Below are 20,976 nucleotides of genomic sequence, written 5' to 3' on the forward strand. Positions count from 1 at the left end.
TATAGATTTAAAAATCGCAATCACTGTAATGTCTCAAAAGTCATTAAATGGTAACAACTGTGGCATCACTAGTTCTTAACTAGGAAAGAAAACACAATTAAAAATACAAAGAATTTCACTGTTTTTATGTAAGTGCTTTTATTTTTAAAGCCATATTCCCATTATAATATTAAAAATGTAAAACTTTTACACCTACACTTTTCATCAGATGTCTTACATATTTAAATACGTGTCTCACTTAAAGACGTATTCTTAGTTCCAAAATAATACCTAACACCAACAAAAATAAAATCATGTACACCTGTTGTTTTTGAAAGCACTTACTTCAGCATACTGCTGACAGTATAAGTGGTTGTGTGGATTAGTCATCATTAGCTCCTCTAAACAAAAGGCTGCTTTAGCATAGCTGAAAAATATGAAGAGGAGAAATCAATTTTAAAAGTCATATATATCATCTTAGCTAAAACAAAAATGATTAAAAATAATTTAAAACAATGCCTGAAAATAATTTTAAAACAATTTTAGTGATGTTACACATTTTATTCCCAAAATTTAATTTAAACAGCTTCATTAATAAAATACTTGCTATGCTGAATTCTTAAATACAAATAACAAAGGCTTAAATTCTAAAGCAGCCTGTGAACAATCAGTAGATACTACGTTCTTAAAACTGGGTCACTATTATGACATCCAAACATTATTCACAACACAGGGTTCACAAGCTTGGATCAGGTTACATATAAAATAACTTCAAGTCCACTGACTGCTGAATAAAATATTCAAATAACTAAAGTGTAAAGAGGAAATAAATATTTTAAGTACCATCTATTCACAAAAATCCTTTATTGACACCCATCTACCAATAGATTCTATTATAAAGACCTTTCATTACTTGTCAATATGAAATTCTAATGAAGTTATAAATTTTTAAACCCATGAAAAATAGATCAAGTTAGTGGTTTTGATATGCACTCTACTAATATTTCATCATATTAAAGAAACAAACATTCTGCTAAAAATCTGAGGAGAGGACTGCTACAAAGGGCTCTGGAAAAATGGTTTTACACCACATGACTGTAATTTCTCTCAATGTATAAGTTTAAAGCAATGTGAATATCGTCACTGTTTTTAGGATATCCTAAAGAACACAGGTGTTGTAAAATTTATTCCCAGTGAAAGGTGATGACAGTACCCAACAGAAAAAGGCTACCTACAGTTATTTTTGGCATTTGTCACCAACATACAAAGCTACCTATCTTTACACTAAGTCTGATATACTTTCCAAAATATACATATGCTGCAGTTTCACATACGTATACAAAATAACAGCTAACTTGTATTATGTGCTCATTATGTATCATAAACTTCTCTAGGTGTATTATATGTATTAATTCATTTAATTCTACCAAAACCCTGAGAAGTAGGAAATTATTACCATTTTAGGTTGGTAAGGCAAAGAGATGCAAACTGAAACCTAGGTTGTGCCACTCCAAACAGCTTACTCTTAACCACTATGCATACTGCCTCCATGCACTATACACAGTGAAAACCGTGGTGATGATGTAGTGATGAAGAGGTCAATGGTAACATAAAACCAGGTATGACAATCAAACCCCAAGGGCCAGAGAAACCAAAAACACCCTCTAGATTACCAAAAGTCACAGCATTTTAGATCTATATCTATATATCTATATATATATATACTGTTATCAAGGATCATACAGCTATTTAGCCTTTTTCATTTTTATACCCCAAACCTAGCAGTGGTTCCTGACATGTGATAGGTATATAATAAATGACTAAACAAATGACTGAATAAATGTCTAGAGCAAAAGTATTATAACTACCTATCTGATATATATCAATCATTCTCTAAGAAAGCGGTCTCTACCTTAAACACTCAATTTTAAAGACAGTTCCTTCTAAATAATTTCGTTTTACTAGGATGACACAAAAATTCGTATTAATGCAAATAATAAACGTTCTCACAGATTTAAAAGGGCTGAGCACAACTGTGACTGGTTTTTATACAACATAAAGTAGGATAAAATAGGCAGGTATGAGTTTCTACTGAAAAATAAATGTCAAAAGTATTTTTCTCAGAAATTATTTAGTATCACATACAGAAGAGGATCCCTTCCCCCAATTTTACAAAGTCTAAAATCAAACTAATTTTGTGGATAAAGTATAGAATCAAATACACTTAGAGCTAAAAGGAGCAGAAGACAATCCAATACAATTTTCTCGAGAGGTTCATGCAAGAGCATTTAAATCACATGGAAAGTGATCTGAGTGACCATTTTCTCAATTCTCCCCAAAATGATATATAGCCCATCGCATTCCAAATGCACAAAAAAGTTAATTCATCACATACAGTGACTCAATGATTAGAGAATTAAAATGATTTGAATCTACTTAAAATAACTACTACTACTAGTATGTTAGAGTCAATAACTAAAGAGAGTTTCAAAGTTCTGTTCCTCACAAAACATTTGTATAGGTTACACATTGCTTTTAGCAACAGTATGATTTTTCCTTATAGGATTTTGATAATTCTATTTTGTATTGAATTTCATAATAAGGCTGGACCTACAAAAAGGAACCACAGTCACAGTCATTATTAATTTATATTAATAAAAAAAATTTATATTAATAATGCCCTTCCTGATATAACATCTAGTTTTAACTGTAAGTAAAGTAAAAAAAAATTAAGTGTTTTTGTTCAAAATACATATTTTTGTTTATAATACATATTGGTAGTACTAATGTATGCATTTTTACTAATTTTTTATATTTAGAACAAGTAAAATGTCTTAATATGGTCAACTACTATGATACATATCACTGCAGTCACTAAATAGAAACTAGAATTTATAAATCAGAAGCAAATTTAAATAAAGGAAACTTAAAGATATTTAAAAGAAAGCACATGGCAGAATTCTTTATCTTCTTTAATCTCTGTAAGGACAATGAACAGGCTTATATGAACATTCTACTTTGGAAATTTATTTGCAGTTAAAATTCTAGATCTATAGTAGCAATGCTGCCTATGATCTATTATATTTAAAAGAGCTTACTTCTATTTGTTCCTATGCAAAAAGAATGCCAAAATGATAAATATATCTTGCAACTCCGAAATTGCTACAATTTGCCACTGTGCCCACAAAACTGACATCCCACAGTAACTTACCTCCTCCACCAAAAAGAAACAGTAAAATGAAAAAAACCCTACCTACTACAATGATTTGCCCAAATAGGTTAAATGAATTAAATGAACTGATTCTGATTTTCATATAGTTTCAAAAAATCTGGAGATCTTTATTTCCACTCACCCTAAACCTGGATATTCCCTCTGTGTTCAAAAAAATAAATGGTCATTTTGTAAATAACTAGCTTCAAAACCAAAAAGAGTTCTGCGATACAAGATAAAAGGGGAGGATGAACACAATTATCATTTCCCTTAAAAGGAAATTACTTTTCAGGTGCTTTTCTGTCTTTGTATTTCTTGGTTTCTTGGGATTTTTCAGTTCATTCCTCTTAAGTATACATTCAACTCTATCTCAGTGAACTGTTTAGCGACTCAAAATAAAGCAAAACTGAATGTGGCCATTACAAGGTGAAGCAAATAATAAATTTAATTATAGCCTAAAAATAAAGTACAGTCTATTTTAGAATTAAATATAGAACTATTAAAAACATATGCAAAAAAATAAAACTAAGAAAGAAACAAGAAAACAGAGGTGATATATTTATGTAGTTCTTAGAGAACATAAAGCAATAAAAACTGATATATCTGACTATATAAAAATATGAAGTTTCTATAAGTTAAAAACTCAATATTAAAAAGATATATAACAAGGATATATTCTTGACAAAGTTTCATATCACTTATATAAAAAGCTATTAAAAATTTTTACAAAGTTGTAACCAATTTTCACCTATCAAAACTTACAAAGACTAAAAAAAAGAACGATAGCACCCAGTGTTAAGGGTATGCTAATAATTGCAGATGTGAGAGGAAACCGATACTACCTTTCCAGTGAAGAACTAGGAATGATTTATCAAAATCACTAAAAATGTGCATATCATTTAATCAAATAATTCTACTTCTAAGAATCTAGTCCAAGGAAATAAAATAATTAATACAGAATTATAGTAAAAATGAAAAAAGAAAAAAAAACAAGCTTTCTATTCTCCTAGGAAACTGATTAAGAATTACCAGAGTGCATTAATAAGATGGGATAATATAAAGCCATTAAAATCACACTATGAAATATTTATTGTGATAGGGAGTGTGTGTCAAAACATAACTTAGTGAAAACCATAAGCTATAAAAAATAATTCTATCTTAGGTTTCTGTTTCAAGAAGTACTGAAGAAAAAAAATATAAATTGTAGATAAGTTAAGATGATGCAACTATACTAGATTTGGTCTTTACTCTTTACTGTGTTTTCCAAATTATCATTAGGTATTTCTTTAATTTAAAAAATTCCTTGATTAATCTGAAATGCTTTTAAAGCTTTTAATCACAACATCTTCAAAAGGTACAAAAACACTTTAAGTAACTGTCATCTGTTTTAGGAACAAAATAACACTAATGTTAATTGTTTTATGCATTCCAAAAATTCAGTTTCATGTTATTTAAATTATATACTGTATACTTTACAAATGTTGACTTTAAAGTTATGAAAAATAGAATACCTGAAATTAACATAGCACTGTATGTTAACTACACCAGAATAAAAATGAAAATAAATTTTGCAAAAAAGCTATGAAAAATGGAAACATTACCATTTAAGCCATATGCACTACCCTCTCACATACCTAAGAGAATCCTGAGTACGTTTACATATGTGATCATATAAGCATACAGACATCTATATGAACATGATTCAGGAAATAATTTTGTAATGGAAAAAAAAAAAAAAAAAAGATTTTGACAGCCAGAGCACAGAAGGGAACTGAAGAATGGTTCCCAGAATACAGTACACATTCATTAAATCACAGCTATTACTTTTATTACTTCAGGTTTTATTAGAAATATGCAGATAACTACCTTAATTCTCCATTTCACATTACACATAAAGCCCTGGGCAAAGGTAAGACATAGTGTCTTTATTCTATTTTATTTCCTGTGTCAGCTATTTGTAGTATGAGAAAGACGTCAACTATTCATACACAGTAAGAATATGCACATAAGAATCTGATTCTATTCCCTCAGAAAGAAGAAACGAAACAATGTGATATACTTCAGATTCAGAAGAACTAAGGGAAAAAAGAAAAAAATCCTGCCTGTAGATGGAGGTTAGCATTAATGCTGCACTATTAGAAAACTTGCACTAAGACAAGGCTAATCCTCTCACACTGGGATTTCCTCCTGTCACTGCATCAATAAAAAAGCTAACAAAAACATTAAATATCCAATAAGCAAGTTCCTACAGCATTCAACATTCTTGATTATTCTTGGTCTTTTGCCCAGGCAACAGAATGCTTCTACTTTGGAAGAGTTGATTCTCTTAATACTAAGGCTAATAAATGCATACAATTGACAGAATTTTTAAAACGGCAGGGAGTATAATACTCTTTGTATATTAGAACAATTTAGACTCTAAAAATTCACAATTTTGAATCACTAAAAATAGCCGTATCTATTTTTCTAATGCAAGCCTTTCTAATCCCAAAGAATCCATCTGCATTTGGAAAGAAAAATTTATTTCTCAAACAAAAATAATTTAGCAAAACACAAATGACCTAATTAAAGCAATTCACATATTATAACCAACCAATAAACTGATGATTTATTTTCATTCATTTATTTTGTTCATTTAAAATGACACAATTCATAGCCTCTCTCCAAACTTTCAGAAATTATGTCTTCTGAACTTATATAATAGTGATAAAAACTGCACTCCTAATAAAATTTACAACTTACTCATGTTCATTGATATAAAGTTCTGCAAGTTCATGCCAGGCTTCTTGGTCCCCAACAAATCTGGTGAGAGGAAAGGGGAAAAAAAAAAGTGTGTAGATATTCTGTAAATGAACAGCATGGAGGCAAAAAGGAAAATCAAATGCAAATTCCATTTTAATTAAAAAAGATTTATCAGAATAACAAAACACAATCCTCTTGTAAGACACTCACTGTTCCAGATACTCATTCAGTTCCCGAATGGCCTCCACATTTTTCCCCTGGGCTTTTCGAATGGCAATCTTACGCTTTCTTGCAGCCTATGGGTTGACATTAATAAAGGATTAGGCCCTCACGATTCCCTGGGTTTTTGTAAAGAAGGTAATTTGACTGTGCAAATTATTATCTCAATGCCAGTGAAATTCCATTGTAGAACTACTGCTTAGTGGGAGTTTATAAACATACCCCATGACATCCCACTGGGGAATTCAAACATTCCTTTAACAATCACATATGCTTTACTTTTGATGTACACAATGTATGCATCATTTCATTCAAATAAATAACCATCCAGATTCTGATAATTACAAGCCAGCAGGGAATCCTAATCTTTACCCAGCCTAAAGTCCTTTACTCTGTCTCATTCATAAGATTTGTATGTTAAGAGATAGAGGGATAGTGGAGATTAGGGGGGAAAAAAAAAATCTCACCATGGCCACTTGAATGTCATTATAAAATCTAGCTCCTGATAACTTTTTTCAGTTTTAAGAGAAAAATCTACCTGTAAGCTTTTCAAGAATAACACTGGACCTGAAAAAAAATATTTTATAAATAGACAAAACACTTAAACTTATATTTTAAAGTTTTTAAAATGATAAATACAAATATCAGTGTCATTAATTTATGCATTCATCAAATATGTACTGAACATCTGTTTGACAGGTACTGTGCAAAACAATGAAAATATGAGGATAAAAAAAGAATAGATAATTTCTCATGAGAAGCTCGTGAGAAAAAGACACATCAAATAAAAAGACAATGATAGAGATATCTAGGGTGTCAAAGCAACACAGAGGAGAGCCTAATACAGGCTGTGGCAGAATGGAGGAGGTGTAAGGGCTGGAAACAAAGAGGGCCCCAGATGTGATACCTGTACTGAAACAGAAAGAACAAGGAGACATTAGAAAAACAAAAGAGGGAGTTGTGTGAAGGAAAGGGCATAAATGGAGGAACACAGAACAAAGGCAAAGAAAACAGCAACAGTGTGTAATCAAGACTATCCACTTTAGGCTGGAGTTAATGGACTGGAGGGCGCCATATCAATTATTAAATTTATATCTCTTTCATCTCTGTTTAATTCAGTGCAGATAGCTAAACAATAAAACAAACAAAAGCTATACCCAAGTTAAGTTTATTAATTATGAACATGGTTGTTATTGTTTTATATAATACATACTTCATGAAATGCAAACAAGGGAAGTAAAATGAATGGGGCCTCTTTAAACAAATGGAACTACTGTCATGGGTGAAAAGGGTGGGGGTTTTGCTCTGAAGAAGTGAAAGTCAAAAAATTAAAGAGAATCAAGAGACTCCCAATAAACAAGACCAAGAGTGGTATTTATAACAAGGATAACATCATTTTGGCAATAAAAAATGAAATGTGTTAAAAATGTATATCCTTGATTATTCAGCTCATGCCAAAGGCCTAACACAATGTCTGCCAAATGGTAGGTACTCAAACATTTTTGGATTATTTTCACTATGTATAACAATGAAAGTACCATAATAAATGTACTACTAAAAAGCCTCAAGAATTCAGGAAGTAGAAGAAAAGTTCTAAAAGTAATTCAATCCTAAAGACTTTAAAAAGAATATTGGATTTCAAATGAGAGCCTTCTCCCAAGTCCTTCTGAAAATAGGTGGATAAATTAACATATAATTTTAATTAAATATAATAAATATAATATAAATTAAATACATGACATAACATAAATTAAGAAACTAATTTCTTTGGGATATATCATATCTAATTTCACCAATCCAGTATCATCTGAAATGTATTTAACTCTTTATTCCTTTCATTTATGATACTACTAATACTTCTTCTATAGACAATATGGTAGAACAGAGTCCACATTTTAAAATAAAAAAGACAAGATGGGGCGCCTGGGTGGCTCAGTGGGTTAAAGCCTCTGCCTTCGGCTGAGGTCATGATCCCAGTTCCTGGGATCGAGCCCCGCATCGGGCTCTCTGCTTGGCCGGAAGCCTGCTTCCTCCTCTCTCTCTGCCTGCCTGCCTGCTTGTGATCTCTGTCTGCCAAATAAATAAAAAAATCTTTTAAAAAAATACAAAATAAAATAAAATAAAATAAAAAAGACAAGAAACAAATTCCAACTCTTGGCACTTAACTTTCTAACCAAAGGCGAAAACACTACCGCATCTGACATAAGAACCAATTTTTATTTATCATGATAATTTTAAATAAGCATTAAGCAGGGATTACATTTCTGGCCAAGATGGATCAAATCTACCCCGTTGCCTAAACCAATGAAAGAATTAGATTAAATATCTGAAATAATATTTAAGGCACAGGACAACAGGCAGCACAGAACAGTGATCCCTGAGAGGCTGGAAGCAAAGAGATGAGCCCTATTTTTATTGCCCTGGCTCACTGCTTTGAGAGAGTTTCAGGGGTCTTGTGCAAGAAGAGAAAATCAGTTCAGTGAACTCTGTGAGTTGAGGAAAAGGAGCTGAGAGCCAGAAGATCAAAGGCTAGAGTTTGTAGACACAGCATGAGAGAAGAAAGAATACAGAATAAAAACTCTAGATTCCCCCTGAATCTCAAGGGCTTCCCTTGATTACTCAGCTTTGTATTGATCAGTGCATGTATGTGAAAAAACTACCCAAAGCCAAGGAAAGAACCACCAGAAAGGCTTAAGCGGAAGTGTGTGGAGCTCACACAGGGCTCGGAATAGTGCCTCTTCCTACCAACCAGACTGGAAAATGCCATGATTCCTGTGGCACTGGCTCAAGTATCCAGAAGGATGTAATGGGGAATAACTAGCTAGCCCTATAAGCACTTTCTGGAACTCTTTAACAGAGACCTAAAAGGATCAAATTGTTTTGTGTTTTTTTTTTAAAGATTTTATTTATTTATTTGACAGATAATCACAAGTAGGCAGAGAGGCAGGCAGAGAGAGAGGGAAGCAGGCTCTCCACTGAGCAGAGAGCCAGATGCGGGCTAGATCCCAGGACCCTGGGATCATGACCTGAGCCGAAGACAGAGGCCTTAACCCACTGAGCCACCCAGGCACCCCTCAAGTAACTAAATTAACACCCCATAAGAAAGCTCAAGAACATCTTTTGGGAATATAAAAATGGAAAGGAGCAAAGTAAATTTTTGAAGATGATAGTTTTGTTCACTATCTTGACTCTGATGATGGTGTCACAGGTGCATCCAAACATAAAACTTAGCAAACTGCACACCCTACTTAAATATATGCAGTCTATTCTATATCAATTATTTATCATAATAGTTTTAAAATAGTATTAATTGGACTAAATGTTAAAGAGAGTCTTGAATATTTATCAATTTCTATTTATTTCTTTCTTATAGTGTTTTTCCTATAAAATATGCCAATGTTCTGAATTTTTCTAAATGTCTTGTTTGGATCAAACTTTGCAAATGTCAGTTTAAGTCTTAAAAATGAAAACTGTTTCACATTTTATAAGTGATTTTAGTAACAGAGTTAGAATTCCTATTATAAAATATAAAATATTAATGCCACAAACAAATCATCAAACTTGCTACATGCCTTCTGTAACCTTATATACAATGGGGCTAGCCACCAATTCTTCCTGAAACTCTGGTCATATCTTAAAAAATAAACTACGTGGTTGGTTGGGGGAAGGGATACTACTTAGGAAAGGATTAAAGGATTAAGGTCTACCAGCAAAATACAAACTACATCTCTCCCTACTGCAGATTCTGGGACCCAGAAAGAAACAGACCCTTGGCCAACAGAAGGAAAGCAGTGTTCTGGGCATTCTAAAAGCATCTTCTCCCTTGCCACAGAGGCAATTACATCTAATTCTAAAACAAAACTTCAAATATTTGATACATCTAATTCTAAAACAAAACTTCAAATATTAGCACAATAGGCAGCTAACAATTCAAGGTAAAATCTGACCTTTCTGAAATATGAAATTCACCTAAAAAGACAATAATTATCATACCTGCTTCTGAAAAGTAATCATTCAACAAGTATTCACTGAAGGCCTACCATATGCTAGACATTAGTTCATGCAACAGACATAATATTTTCCCTCAAGGAGCTTTCAAAGGAAGAAAAGCCTACTTTTATTTTAAAAGCAAGCAAACAAAAACTGACTGGTGCTTAGGCAAGCTAAGGGATGAAAGCTCAGTGAGCCTAATTCAATATTTGACTTTCACAGGTTAATGACTAAAATTTTCACATTTGAGAGTTAACCTTCTAAAACCACTCACGGCTAAGTAATTTTAATTGCTTGTGTACTTTCACTGCAAAATATTCTTTCATCCATTCCCCATCCCTTCCAATTCCACTTGTCCTAGGTTTAGACTCCCATAATCTCTGGCCTAGGACAGGACAGCCTCCAAATTACAAATTATTTCAACTCTGCACCTCCTTCAAACTATCTCCCATATTATTAACAAAGTTATTTCTAAAAACATCTGGTGGTATTTCCCCAATCAAAATTTGACTATTATCCATTTTTTTTCTTTTTAGAGAACACAAGCAAGTATGTGAGAAAGGGGGTTGGGGCAGAGAGAGAGAGAATCTTAAGCAGGCTGCATGCTCAGAGCCTGATACAGGGCTTGACCGCACAACCCTCAGATCATGACATGAGCCAAAATCAAGAGTTGGATGCCCAATGGACTGAGAACCACCCAGGCGCCCCATTCATTGTCCATTTTCTAAGAATAAGAATTAAATTCTGAAGTGTCACATACCAGGTTGTGCACAAATATAGGCCATTTTGTTGTATCTCCATTCACATTGTACAATGAACCAATTCAGAGGTATAAAATATTGTTCCTCAGAACCCCAATTTTTCTCAGAGGTCAATAAGTAGGGAAGAAGGGAGAGGTTAACTATGTGGAGTACCAGAACCATGCCCTTTCTCCAATAAGAACAGAAATAAAATTTCATTTGAAAAACATATTAAAGGAGGCAGTTCACAAAGAGAAATACAAATGGCTTTTTAAGCATATTAAAAGATATTCAACATCACTTATAATGCAAATTATAACAAGATGATGTTTTTTACCAATTACACTGGCAAAGGTTAAAAACAAAGAAGTTGATAATCTACCTTGCGGGAGGATACAAGAGAAGCAGCACTCTTGTACATCACAGAAATGAAATAAAAAGCCTTTGTGGAAGGGAATTTGGTGACATCTATCAAAATTTAAAATGCATAGACCTCCAGAATTAGATTCCAGAGTAGGAATCCACCGTACAAATGACATTCACTGCAACACTGTTCCTGGGAGGAAGATACCAAAATCAACCTAAGATTTCATCAAGGGGGACTTACTTTAAGAAATTGTTTTTCAACAAACGATTTTTCATACATCACACAACACAACACTATATAGCTATTCAGAGGATGATCTAAGGATGTGCTAACATATACCATGATCTTTACAACGACTGCGAGGTAGAATATGCCACCATCTGCATTTCCAACAATGTTTTCTGTCAAAAGGGACACACATGCATATTTGTGTGTGCACAAGGGAAAAATCTCTGGAACACGTAAGAAATTGCTAATGATGTTTGCCTAAGTGAAGCAGGATCTGAGATCAGGAGTGAGAAGAAAGACTTATTTTTCACCATATATTCTTTTGTATTGTTTGTAATTTTTGACACGGGTATATATTACGTTTCCAAATGTTTCACAATCTTTCAAAAACAGATGGGGAAAAGTCCATTTTGGCACCCTCCTTAAAGAAAATTAAAAAACTTCCTTTCTAATCACTTCATTCTTTCTTCCCTAGGTAGATTTTGTACTTAACTAGCGCCAAGGGTTCATTCATGAGATATGAGGACTTTCCCCGGTCCATCATCTTTGCTTCATTTCAACCACACTCATCTTTCAAAGCCTGCAAGCCTCAAAAATTACACAGTAAGTGACTAAAAATTTAACAGTCTATTTTCAAAGTCCATAACCTGTTCACTACATCACTCTGCATCCCTAACACAGTCAAGCTGGTGTCTGATTTGTTCTTCTATTTCTAGCACCAAACACACTGTAAGCACTCAACAAATGTTTTTTTGGAAGATTAATAAATGCATGGGAGAGGGAAGGAGAGCTCCTTAAAGCCTGAATGAACAACCTCACTTCTATACAGATATCTAGAAACACAGAGGCACAAGACCAACAACAGAGTCATATGATCACTTTTATACAATGCAAAGAAGAACTACAGTGTAAAAGTCTGAATTATAACTATTGATGAGGGTGAAACTAGACTTTCCCACCTTTGAGGTAATACTTTATAGTTGCTTTGAAAAAAGAAACTGTGATGTATAATATCTTTATTCTTAGCAACACCAATATTCTGGTGGCTCATGACAGATACTCAATAAACATTTACAGAAGGACAGAAGACACTAAGAGGACATCAGATAAAGATAATATTTAATGAAAGAATAACACATTTTGCAAAGCTGAATTTAGTCACCTTGTTTTAAATGTTTACCTAGCAACTAAGGGACTTAGTTACTGCCACTTCATACACGGTTAATAAATGAAACAATTTGGGTTTTTCTTTTAGTCAATCTTAGAGCCACAGAATATGGAAAGCATTATAAACAGAAAAATAATTACATATTATCTTAGATCCTGAAAAAGTGAAATAACTTATTAAAAATATCTTCAACTTAAACTGACACAGAAGTAAAATGTTTGACTCCTAATTCCAAGCCAATAAATCATCAAAAGCTATTGATTCTTAACCTGGTACTTAAAAAAAAAAAAAGAAACAGAAACCTTTTTCAGAAACTTGATTTCATATTTTCAATATTTGGCTACGTGAAAAATGAATACCTTTGAAATTGTAGTGAAGTCTTAACAAATAAGTACATGAAAAAAGCTTCAGGAAAAGAAAAATGATTAGGACAATTAAGATTAAAAAAATTACTCAGAACTTTCCAATTTTAACTCTTTTATTGGAAATACGTAGCTAAACAGAAGCTCTATTTTTGATTTTTTGTTTTATTTTGTTTTTTTATAATGAGTAGGCCTGCAGCTCTGTCAAAACTTTTCCCTTGCTATTCAAATATCTACCTCTACCTCACCCACCCAACACACTTCCCCCGCACCAAAGACCTAGGAAGTTCCCAGAGGACATTTCCCTGGGATGAGATAACATTAAAAGCAAAAATCTAAACCATTTCACTATATATATATATGTGTGTGTATATATATATATATGTGTGTGTGTGTGTGTGTGTATACACATACATACACACACACACACACACACACCCCACCACACTATGTAATTTACACAATATTACTTATCAATTATATCTTAATAAAGTTGAAAAAAGACTACCATTTAAGCAACAGATGTTAAGTAGTACCAGAGTATCAGAAGGGATAAGTAGAGATCAGCATCTTATAATCCACAATTATACATTAAATGACTTTTTACAAATGTGTATTTTTATTTTTATTTTTTTTATTTTTGGACAGAGAGAGAGGGAGAAGCAGGCTCCCCGTTGAGCAGGGAGCCCGATGTGGGGCTTGATCCCAGGACCCTGAGATCATGATCTGAGCCGAAGGCAGAGGCTTAACCCACTGAGCCACCCAGGTGCCCCCAAATGTGTATTTTTAATGAAACACTTGCCAAGTAAGAAAAAACTTTCATGTGTTTGTGTTATGTTAATATAACAATATGAAAAAAAATATATATATATAAAACAATATGTCCTTCTATAAAAGAACAAACTCAAACTGATTTTTGTTTAAAAATTTTAAAAATACGATTTTCTTTTAGCAGGCATATGTGTGCATGGACATAATAAAAAAACATTAAAATGCCTGATATGTTATCTAAAATCTAACTTTTCACTGAGTAAAACGTAAGTCTGAGGAAGGCCATTATGCAAAAATAATAATCTAAAATATTCTCAAAATTTAAAAAAAATCTTCAGAGTATTTTTAAAACAAATATTGCTACATAAGTATATTTGGAACAAATAATCTGCCCAATATACTGATGTATTTGTTCAAATCAGGATAAAGTAACGATGCATCTTATGGGAAACACAATATATGTATTTCTTCTTTATACATTTATACATATATATACACATATACATGTATATTATAGATACATATACATGTTCCTATCCCAGTAGAAGGCAGAAAAAAGCAAAATCAAATCAAAACACCTTTATTAATTCCATATACAAACTACTATCATGATTTCTTTCATTTTTCATTGAGAACTAAAATATAACTACCCAAACAAGTTATTTTATCATAAACCTCAAAATATTACAAAACTACTAAGCTCTGCTGGGGTTTATTACAAACACGTAGAATTATTTCTTTCTAAATTTCCACTAGTTTCTAATAAGATATCCTATGAGTCAAATTTCACTGAAGAGTTTTAGATCTATTTTAAAAATGTGGCTCAAACCAGTTTCATATGAATTTTTCCATTATTTTAAAAACTGAATTAATTTCACTTTTTAAACCAAAATTTAAATAATCTTCAGGACAATTCAGCTTACTTACAGTGTTAGTTGGATCTTCTTGTAAAATTCTATCATATAGTTGTATAGCATCATCGTATCTATTTAAAAAGAAAAAAAATTCAAGAATCATTACTTCAAATTTTAGTGACAAATAGTAAATACAGAAAAAGATCAAACTGGCAGGATTTTAAATGCATTTACAATTACAATCCAAGTCGCTTCTCATGTTCATGTAACAGTAGATATTTGCTACGATATCATTTTTTACAGAAAAATTCACATATAAGGTATTTGTAGAAAAACTTACTTCAAAAATATATTGATTCATGAATAACAACAAAAAAAGAGATAAACAAAAATGCACTGATTCTATTTGGCCTAAATACAAAGGTTAAAACTAGCAACACAGATACCTTTGTGGTCCTAAGGACACCTAGAATTACAGTCAATAAAGCATAAGAACAAGTTTAATTTTAACAAACAAATTCACAAGGAAATGACCTGTGATTTAATTCTCCTTTATTGAATACTTATGATAGCTTTTCTTAGTTGAGCTGGTTCAGTTCAATTCATTAAGCGCCTGTTAAATATACACCTGCAATACACTCCGCTAGGTTACAATCTTATAAAGGAAATAGTTAACAATTTATCAATGAGAAAAAAATCCAAGTATTTCAACATATGTCTAACAAGGCAAAATAAACATTACGCGATAGGGGGAAGATATATCAGAAATCACATAAAGAACATCATATACTCTTTTATATTTGGGAATCTTGTTTAGGGTATAAGGAAATAACTGATTTTGAAATTCCTTCCTTATAGTATCCATAACCCCAACTCTACTCCAATCAATTTCTCCATTTCTAGATACAGATCTTTAAAGAAAACAAAAAACAATGTTTAAAAATTTTCACAGCAATGTTTCTAAAGCTAGAAGCAACAGCTATATTCTTGAGATCTAGTCATAAGTTTACTAAGAGAATTTTTTAATTTTATATTTTTCTCTTAATGATATTCAATATATGAATATTCTATATCATAATGACCTTTTAACTGAATACTGCCCCACAATTATAGTGCCCAAGCCTCTTTGTGATTATGATCATGCTAGTAGGTAAGAATATTTTAACTGTAGCAGACAACTGAGAAAAATAAAAGCAGACTTAATTTGTAAATGTGTTCATACCACACGAAGGCAAAACAGCATCACTACACACTAAGTCAATCAGAGTTGGGTAGCTCAAAAAAATTAGTTTGGACCTCAAATACATGGTAATGTAGAAAGTATGTTAGTTAGCCTTGAAGAAACCTGCAACTAAGTGGGGAAACCTAAAATAAAATCACTTAATATTAATAAAACAAAACAATGAAGTATATAAATAAGGTCAAAATAAATGTTATATAGCAAGGGTTCTCACACGACACAGTACGTGAGAATCCCCTGGGAATCTTTTCCAACTACATAACCTCTGGCAAACACACTGGGAATAACAGATGATAGGAAACCATTCATTTCATTAATATAATGATAACCTGAGTTTTAATAGTTTTCTAGGTTTGGGGATATTTTATCAGAAAACCTACGTTCTTTTTATAGTCATTCAGAAAATATACATATAGGGGTACCTGGGTGGCTCAGTCACTTAAGCATCTGCCTTCACCTCAGGTCATGATCTCTGGGTCCTGGGATCAAGCCTTGTGTCAGAATCCCTGCTCAGCAGAATTTGCTTCTCCTTCTCCCTCTGCCCCTCCCTCCAGCTTATGAGCTCCCTCTCCCTCAAATAAATAGATAAAATCTTTAAAAAAAACTATACACATAAAGCATTAATACCTCATCTTAAATATATTCGTTTTACTGTAACTAAAAAATAGTAAGTTCTATAAAAACTGACTATATGGTTAATTTTTCTGTGTGTGATATATCAACTTGACTAGCCACCGTATGTGGTGTCAAGATTAAATATTATTCCTGGGTATATCTAAGGATGTTTCCAGGTGAGATTAGCATTTGAATCTGTGGACACAGTAAAACAGCCTTCCCCGATGTGGGTGGACATTACCCAACTCTGAGAGCTTGAATAAAACAACTGCAGGGCACAGAGTTGTTTACCCTTTCTACTGCCTCACTACTTGAGCTGGGACATCTCATTTCATCTTCTCCTGCCCTCCGTCTGGAATTTATACCATCGACTCCCTTGGTTCTCAGGCCTTTGGACTTGGACTCAGACTGACCTATAGCACTAACTTACCTGGGTCTCCAAGTTGCAGACAGCAAATTCTAGGACTGCTCAGCCTCCATAACTGCTTCATAATAAATCTTTCCCTACATATCCTCCCTCCCTCCTCTCACCCCTATATATATACAGCAATATCCTCTTAGTTCTGTTTCTTCAGAGAATCCTAATACACTGAAGGTCCTCAAGAATTTACCTCTCGTCAGCAAGGATCTGGATTATAGCCCTGACAAAGTGATCTCAGTATAAAGTGGCAAGTAGGCAACTACATATTTTTTTAAAATGCCACAGATCACTCTAATTCACACAACTATGTATGAGAATCAATCATTAATGGTCCTGTGTCGTGAAGATACATAGTTGTCACTCTGTCAGGAAAAGAACCCAGCAAAACCTTACTGCGTAAAATGACTACATGAGTTTCAATGAAAGAGTAAGGCTTAAAGAATTAGAGTTCAGTAGGTGTCTTAGGAAACTTGATTTAAGAATAAATTATTGTTACCATATCAATTTTTTTGTATGGTTGGAAGGTGGGTAGAGCGATAGTAACTATTAAAATGTGTGCTTTGAAAACCAGTACCTCTCAAACCTTTACAATTTAATTTTAAAAATCATTCATCTTAGCACTGGGTGTTATACGCAACTAATAAATCATTGAACACTACATCAAAAACTAATGATGTACTACATGTTGGCTAACTGAATTTAAATAAATAAAAAACAGAAAAACAAGAAAAAAATAATTCATTTTGGACTCTGGAATGTGTTTGGCTATTCACACATTTTAAGAATGGTCTAGAAATTTATTTTTTTTCCTTCTTTCCTTTCCTTTTCCTTTCCTTCTGTTCTTTGATTCAAATTACTTCCGGCTAACCTAAAATAGTATTTTATTTCTTCTTCTTTATGCTTTTTACTTGCTTACAAAGATGATCCATTGAGATTAAACTGTACATATACACAAACACAATAAACCAAAAGATAAGGAATAAAGGGATTAAGAAAAATTATATCAATACATTCTACTTATTAAAAGCTACTATTAACTGAGGTGAAAGTTAACTCTGTCTTACCTAAAACATCAAACTAAAACACTGATGAAAGAAACTGAGAAAAATCAAAAGATATTCATTCATAGATTGGAAGAATACTGGTAACACTTTCATACTACCTAAAGTAATGTAAAGATTCTGTACAATCCCTATCAAAATTCCAATGGCATTTCCCACAGAACTAGAACAATCCCAAAATTTGCATGGGACCACAAAAAAACCCTAAATATCCAAAGCCATCTGAGCAATAAGAAGAAAGCTGGAAACATCATACTTCTTGATTTCAAATTATTTATCACAATGGTATATTAATCAAAACATTACGGTATTGGCGTAACAACATAAATTAATGTAACATATAAATTAATGTAACAACAGGAAATCCAGAAACAAACCCAAACATACATGGCCAATTAATTTACAAAACAGAAGCTAAAAATATACAATGGGAGGATAGTTTCTTCAATAAATGGTGTTGGGAAAACTGGACATGCAAAAAATAAAACTGGGCCACCATCTTTATACCACACACAAAAATCAACTCAAAATGGATTAAAGACATCAACATTAAGACCTGAAATAGTAAAACTCCTAGAAGAAAACATAGGCGGTAAGCTCTCTGATGTTAATCTCAGTGATGATTTTTTAGATTTGACACCAAGAGCAAAAGCTAACAAGAGCAAAAATAAAGAAGTGGGACTATATCAAACTAAAAAGATTCTGTACAACAAAGAAAACATTCAACAAAATGAAAAGACAACCTATGGAATTGGAAAAAATATTTGCAATTATCTGATACTTGCAAATATTTGCTAAAGGGTAAATATCCAATACACATAAAAAATATCATACAATCAATGGCAATAAATAAATAAAAATCTAAGTAAAAAGAGGCAGAGGAACTGAACAGACACTTCCATAGAAGACATACAGATGGCAAACAGGTACATGAAAAGGTGTGAACATCAGTAATCAACAGGGAAATGAAAATAAAAACCACAAAGAGCTATTACCTCACACACAACAGAATGGCTATTATCAAAAAGACAAGACATAATAAGTGCTGGCAAGGATGCAGAGAAAAGAAAACCCTTGTGCATTGATGATGGGAGTATAAATTGGCATAGACACTATGGAGGTCCCTTAAAAAACTGAAAATAGAATGACCATTCGATCCAACATTTCCACTTCTAGGTATTTAACCAAAGGAAATAAAATCACTATCTTGAAAAGGTATTTCCAAGCTCACGTTCACTGCAGCATTATTTGCAGTAACCAATACATGGAAACAACCAAAGTGCCCACTGACAGACAAGTGGATAAAGAAGTCTGATATGGAATATTATTCAGCCATAAAAGAGAAAAAAATTCTGTCATTTATGACAACTCGGATGGACCTTGAGGGCATATGCTAAATATAATAGAGAAAGACAAATACTACAAGATCTCACTCATATGTGGAGAAGAACATAAACTCATAGATACAGAGAACAGATGAGTGGCTGCCAGAGGTGGGCAACGGAGGTGGGCAAAATAGGTAACAGTGCTCAAAAGGTACCAATTTCCAGTTACAAAGTCAGTCCTGGGTACAGCATAGTTACCATAGTTAAAAATACTGTGTTGTGTACCTGAAAGTTGCTAAAAGAATAAATCTTAAAAGTTTTCATAAGAAAAAAAATTTTAACAATGTACGGTGATGGATGTCAACTAAACTTACTGTGGTAATAATCATTTCACAATATAGAGAGATATCAAATCATGCCATATACCTGAAACTAATACAATGTCAATTATATCTCATTTAAAAAAGTAACTTCTATACCTTGAATACCTGAAAGGGAAGCACACATATGTCATTACTAATTCCCAAAACAACCCTGATAAGTTGGTAATATTCTCATTTTGCAGAGGAATAAGGCTAAAAGGCTTAAATAAGTTAAATAATGTGCCAGATAAACAACCAATAAATCCTAGAAAGAGGATATAAACCAACCCTTACTCCAAAACATGATCCCATTTCACAGGCCAAAGATAGTAAATGAATTGCACTCCAATGTCAAATCCTATTTATTGGGAGTAATTGGCAAGATTTATGCTGAGAAGCACTCTGGCACTATTCTGAAGCTCTATAGCAAAAGGTCTTGCACAATTAATGATGTTGTCATGGGGGTAGGAAGACCTATATCTAGACCCCATGTTTGCCTTTTAAAATGGGATTATACTGTTCCTAAGATTCAGTTACCTTTCCATGGCTTCAAATCTCATGCCAGTTAGTCTCTTGACTCTGTGACTGCCAGGGAACTGTCTTCTCAACTCCTGAAGACAAAACTGTAAAAATAATTGGTAAAAAAGACTTAAGGAGTAGTGATTACATTACATACACTAAGTGGGTTACAAGGAATGGTCTATATAGGCTTCAATGTATCGTCTTAAATCATTTCATTAGCATACTCTAACATGAAGTGAAATTAATTGGTAATGAATAATGGGGTAGAAGAACTCTGAAATTACAGTGGGAACAACAATTAGTTCTTAAGACTGATTATGATATTAACTGGGAAAATAAGCAGATCATGGGATACACTAATAACTCTTCAGATACTGCCATATTATTCCTCCTTCACAATTGCTTCCATAATGTTATTAGGCCGAACTTAAACGTTTATAACTTCCTGGCTTTTAGTTTCTATTATCTAAGCATTCTCTTGATAAAAATTAAGCTCTTTGACAGTACTCTCAAGTCCCACAAATACTATAACACTGTATGCCCTGTTGAAATCATGTATTAATCAGTCATTTTGTCAGTACACATACCATGATTTGGGGTCATAAAAAACAGACATCAAATCTATAGAGTACCAATCTCCTTTGGGAGATATCCATAATTCACCCATCAACTTCAATAAATAAATATTTTGAGCACGAACCATGTTCTTAGCAACATATGAGAATTTTAAGAGTCTTGGAAGCACTAGAAATGTTAAGAATTATAAAAATGGCCCATTCTAGTGCCCAAAAGCATAAGT

The 20,976-nt window shown here is 32.8% G+C and overlaps 1 protein-coding gene across 2 annotated transcripts in view; it reads right to left on the bottom strand.

The window, feature by feature from the left end:
* EMC2 (ER membrane protein complex subunit 2) overlaps positions 1–20,976 on the bottom strand; it is a 43,255-nt gene that overhangs the window by 13,177 nt on the left and 9,102 nt on the right. For both annotated transcript variants that reach the window (XM_080802205.1, XM_080802204.1), the window contains exons 4-8: positions 20,193–20,278; positions 14,705–14,762; positions 6,143–6,228; positions 5,933–5,992; positions 325–406 (exon numbers count right to left, since the gene is read on the bottom strand). In XM_080802205.1, coding sequence (XP_080658331.1) covers positions 325–406; positions 5,933–5,992; positions 6,143–6,228; positions 14,705–14,762; positions 20,193–20,278 — 372 coding nt within the window. The remainder of the gene's footprint in view (positions 1–324; positions 407–5,932; positions 5,993–6,142; positions 6,229–14,704; positions 14,763–20,192; positions 20,279–20,976) is intronic.

This window comes from Martes martes, assembly GCF_963455335.1.
Source record: "Martes martes genome assembly, chromosome: 4".
Lineage (NCBI taxonomy): Eukaryota > Metazoa > Chordata > Mammalia > Carnivora > Mustelidae > Martes > Martes martes.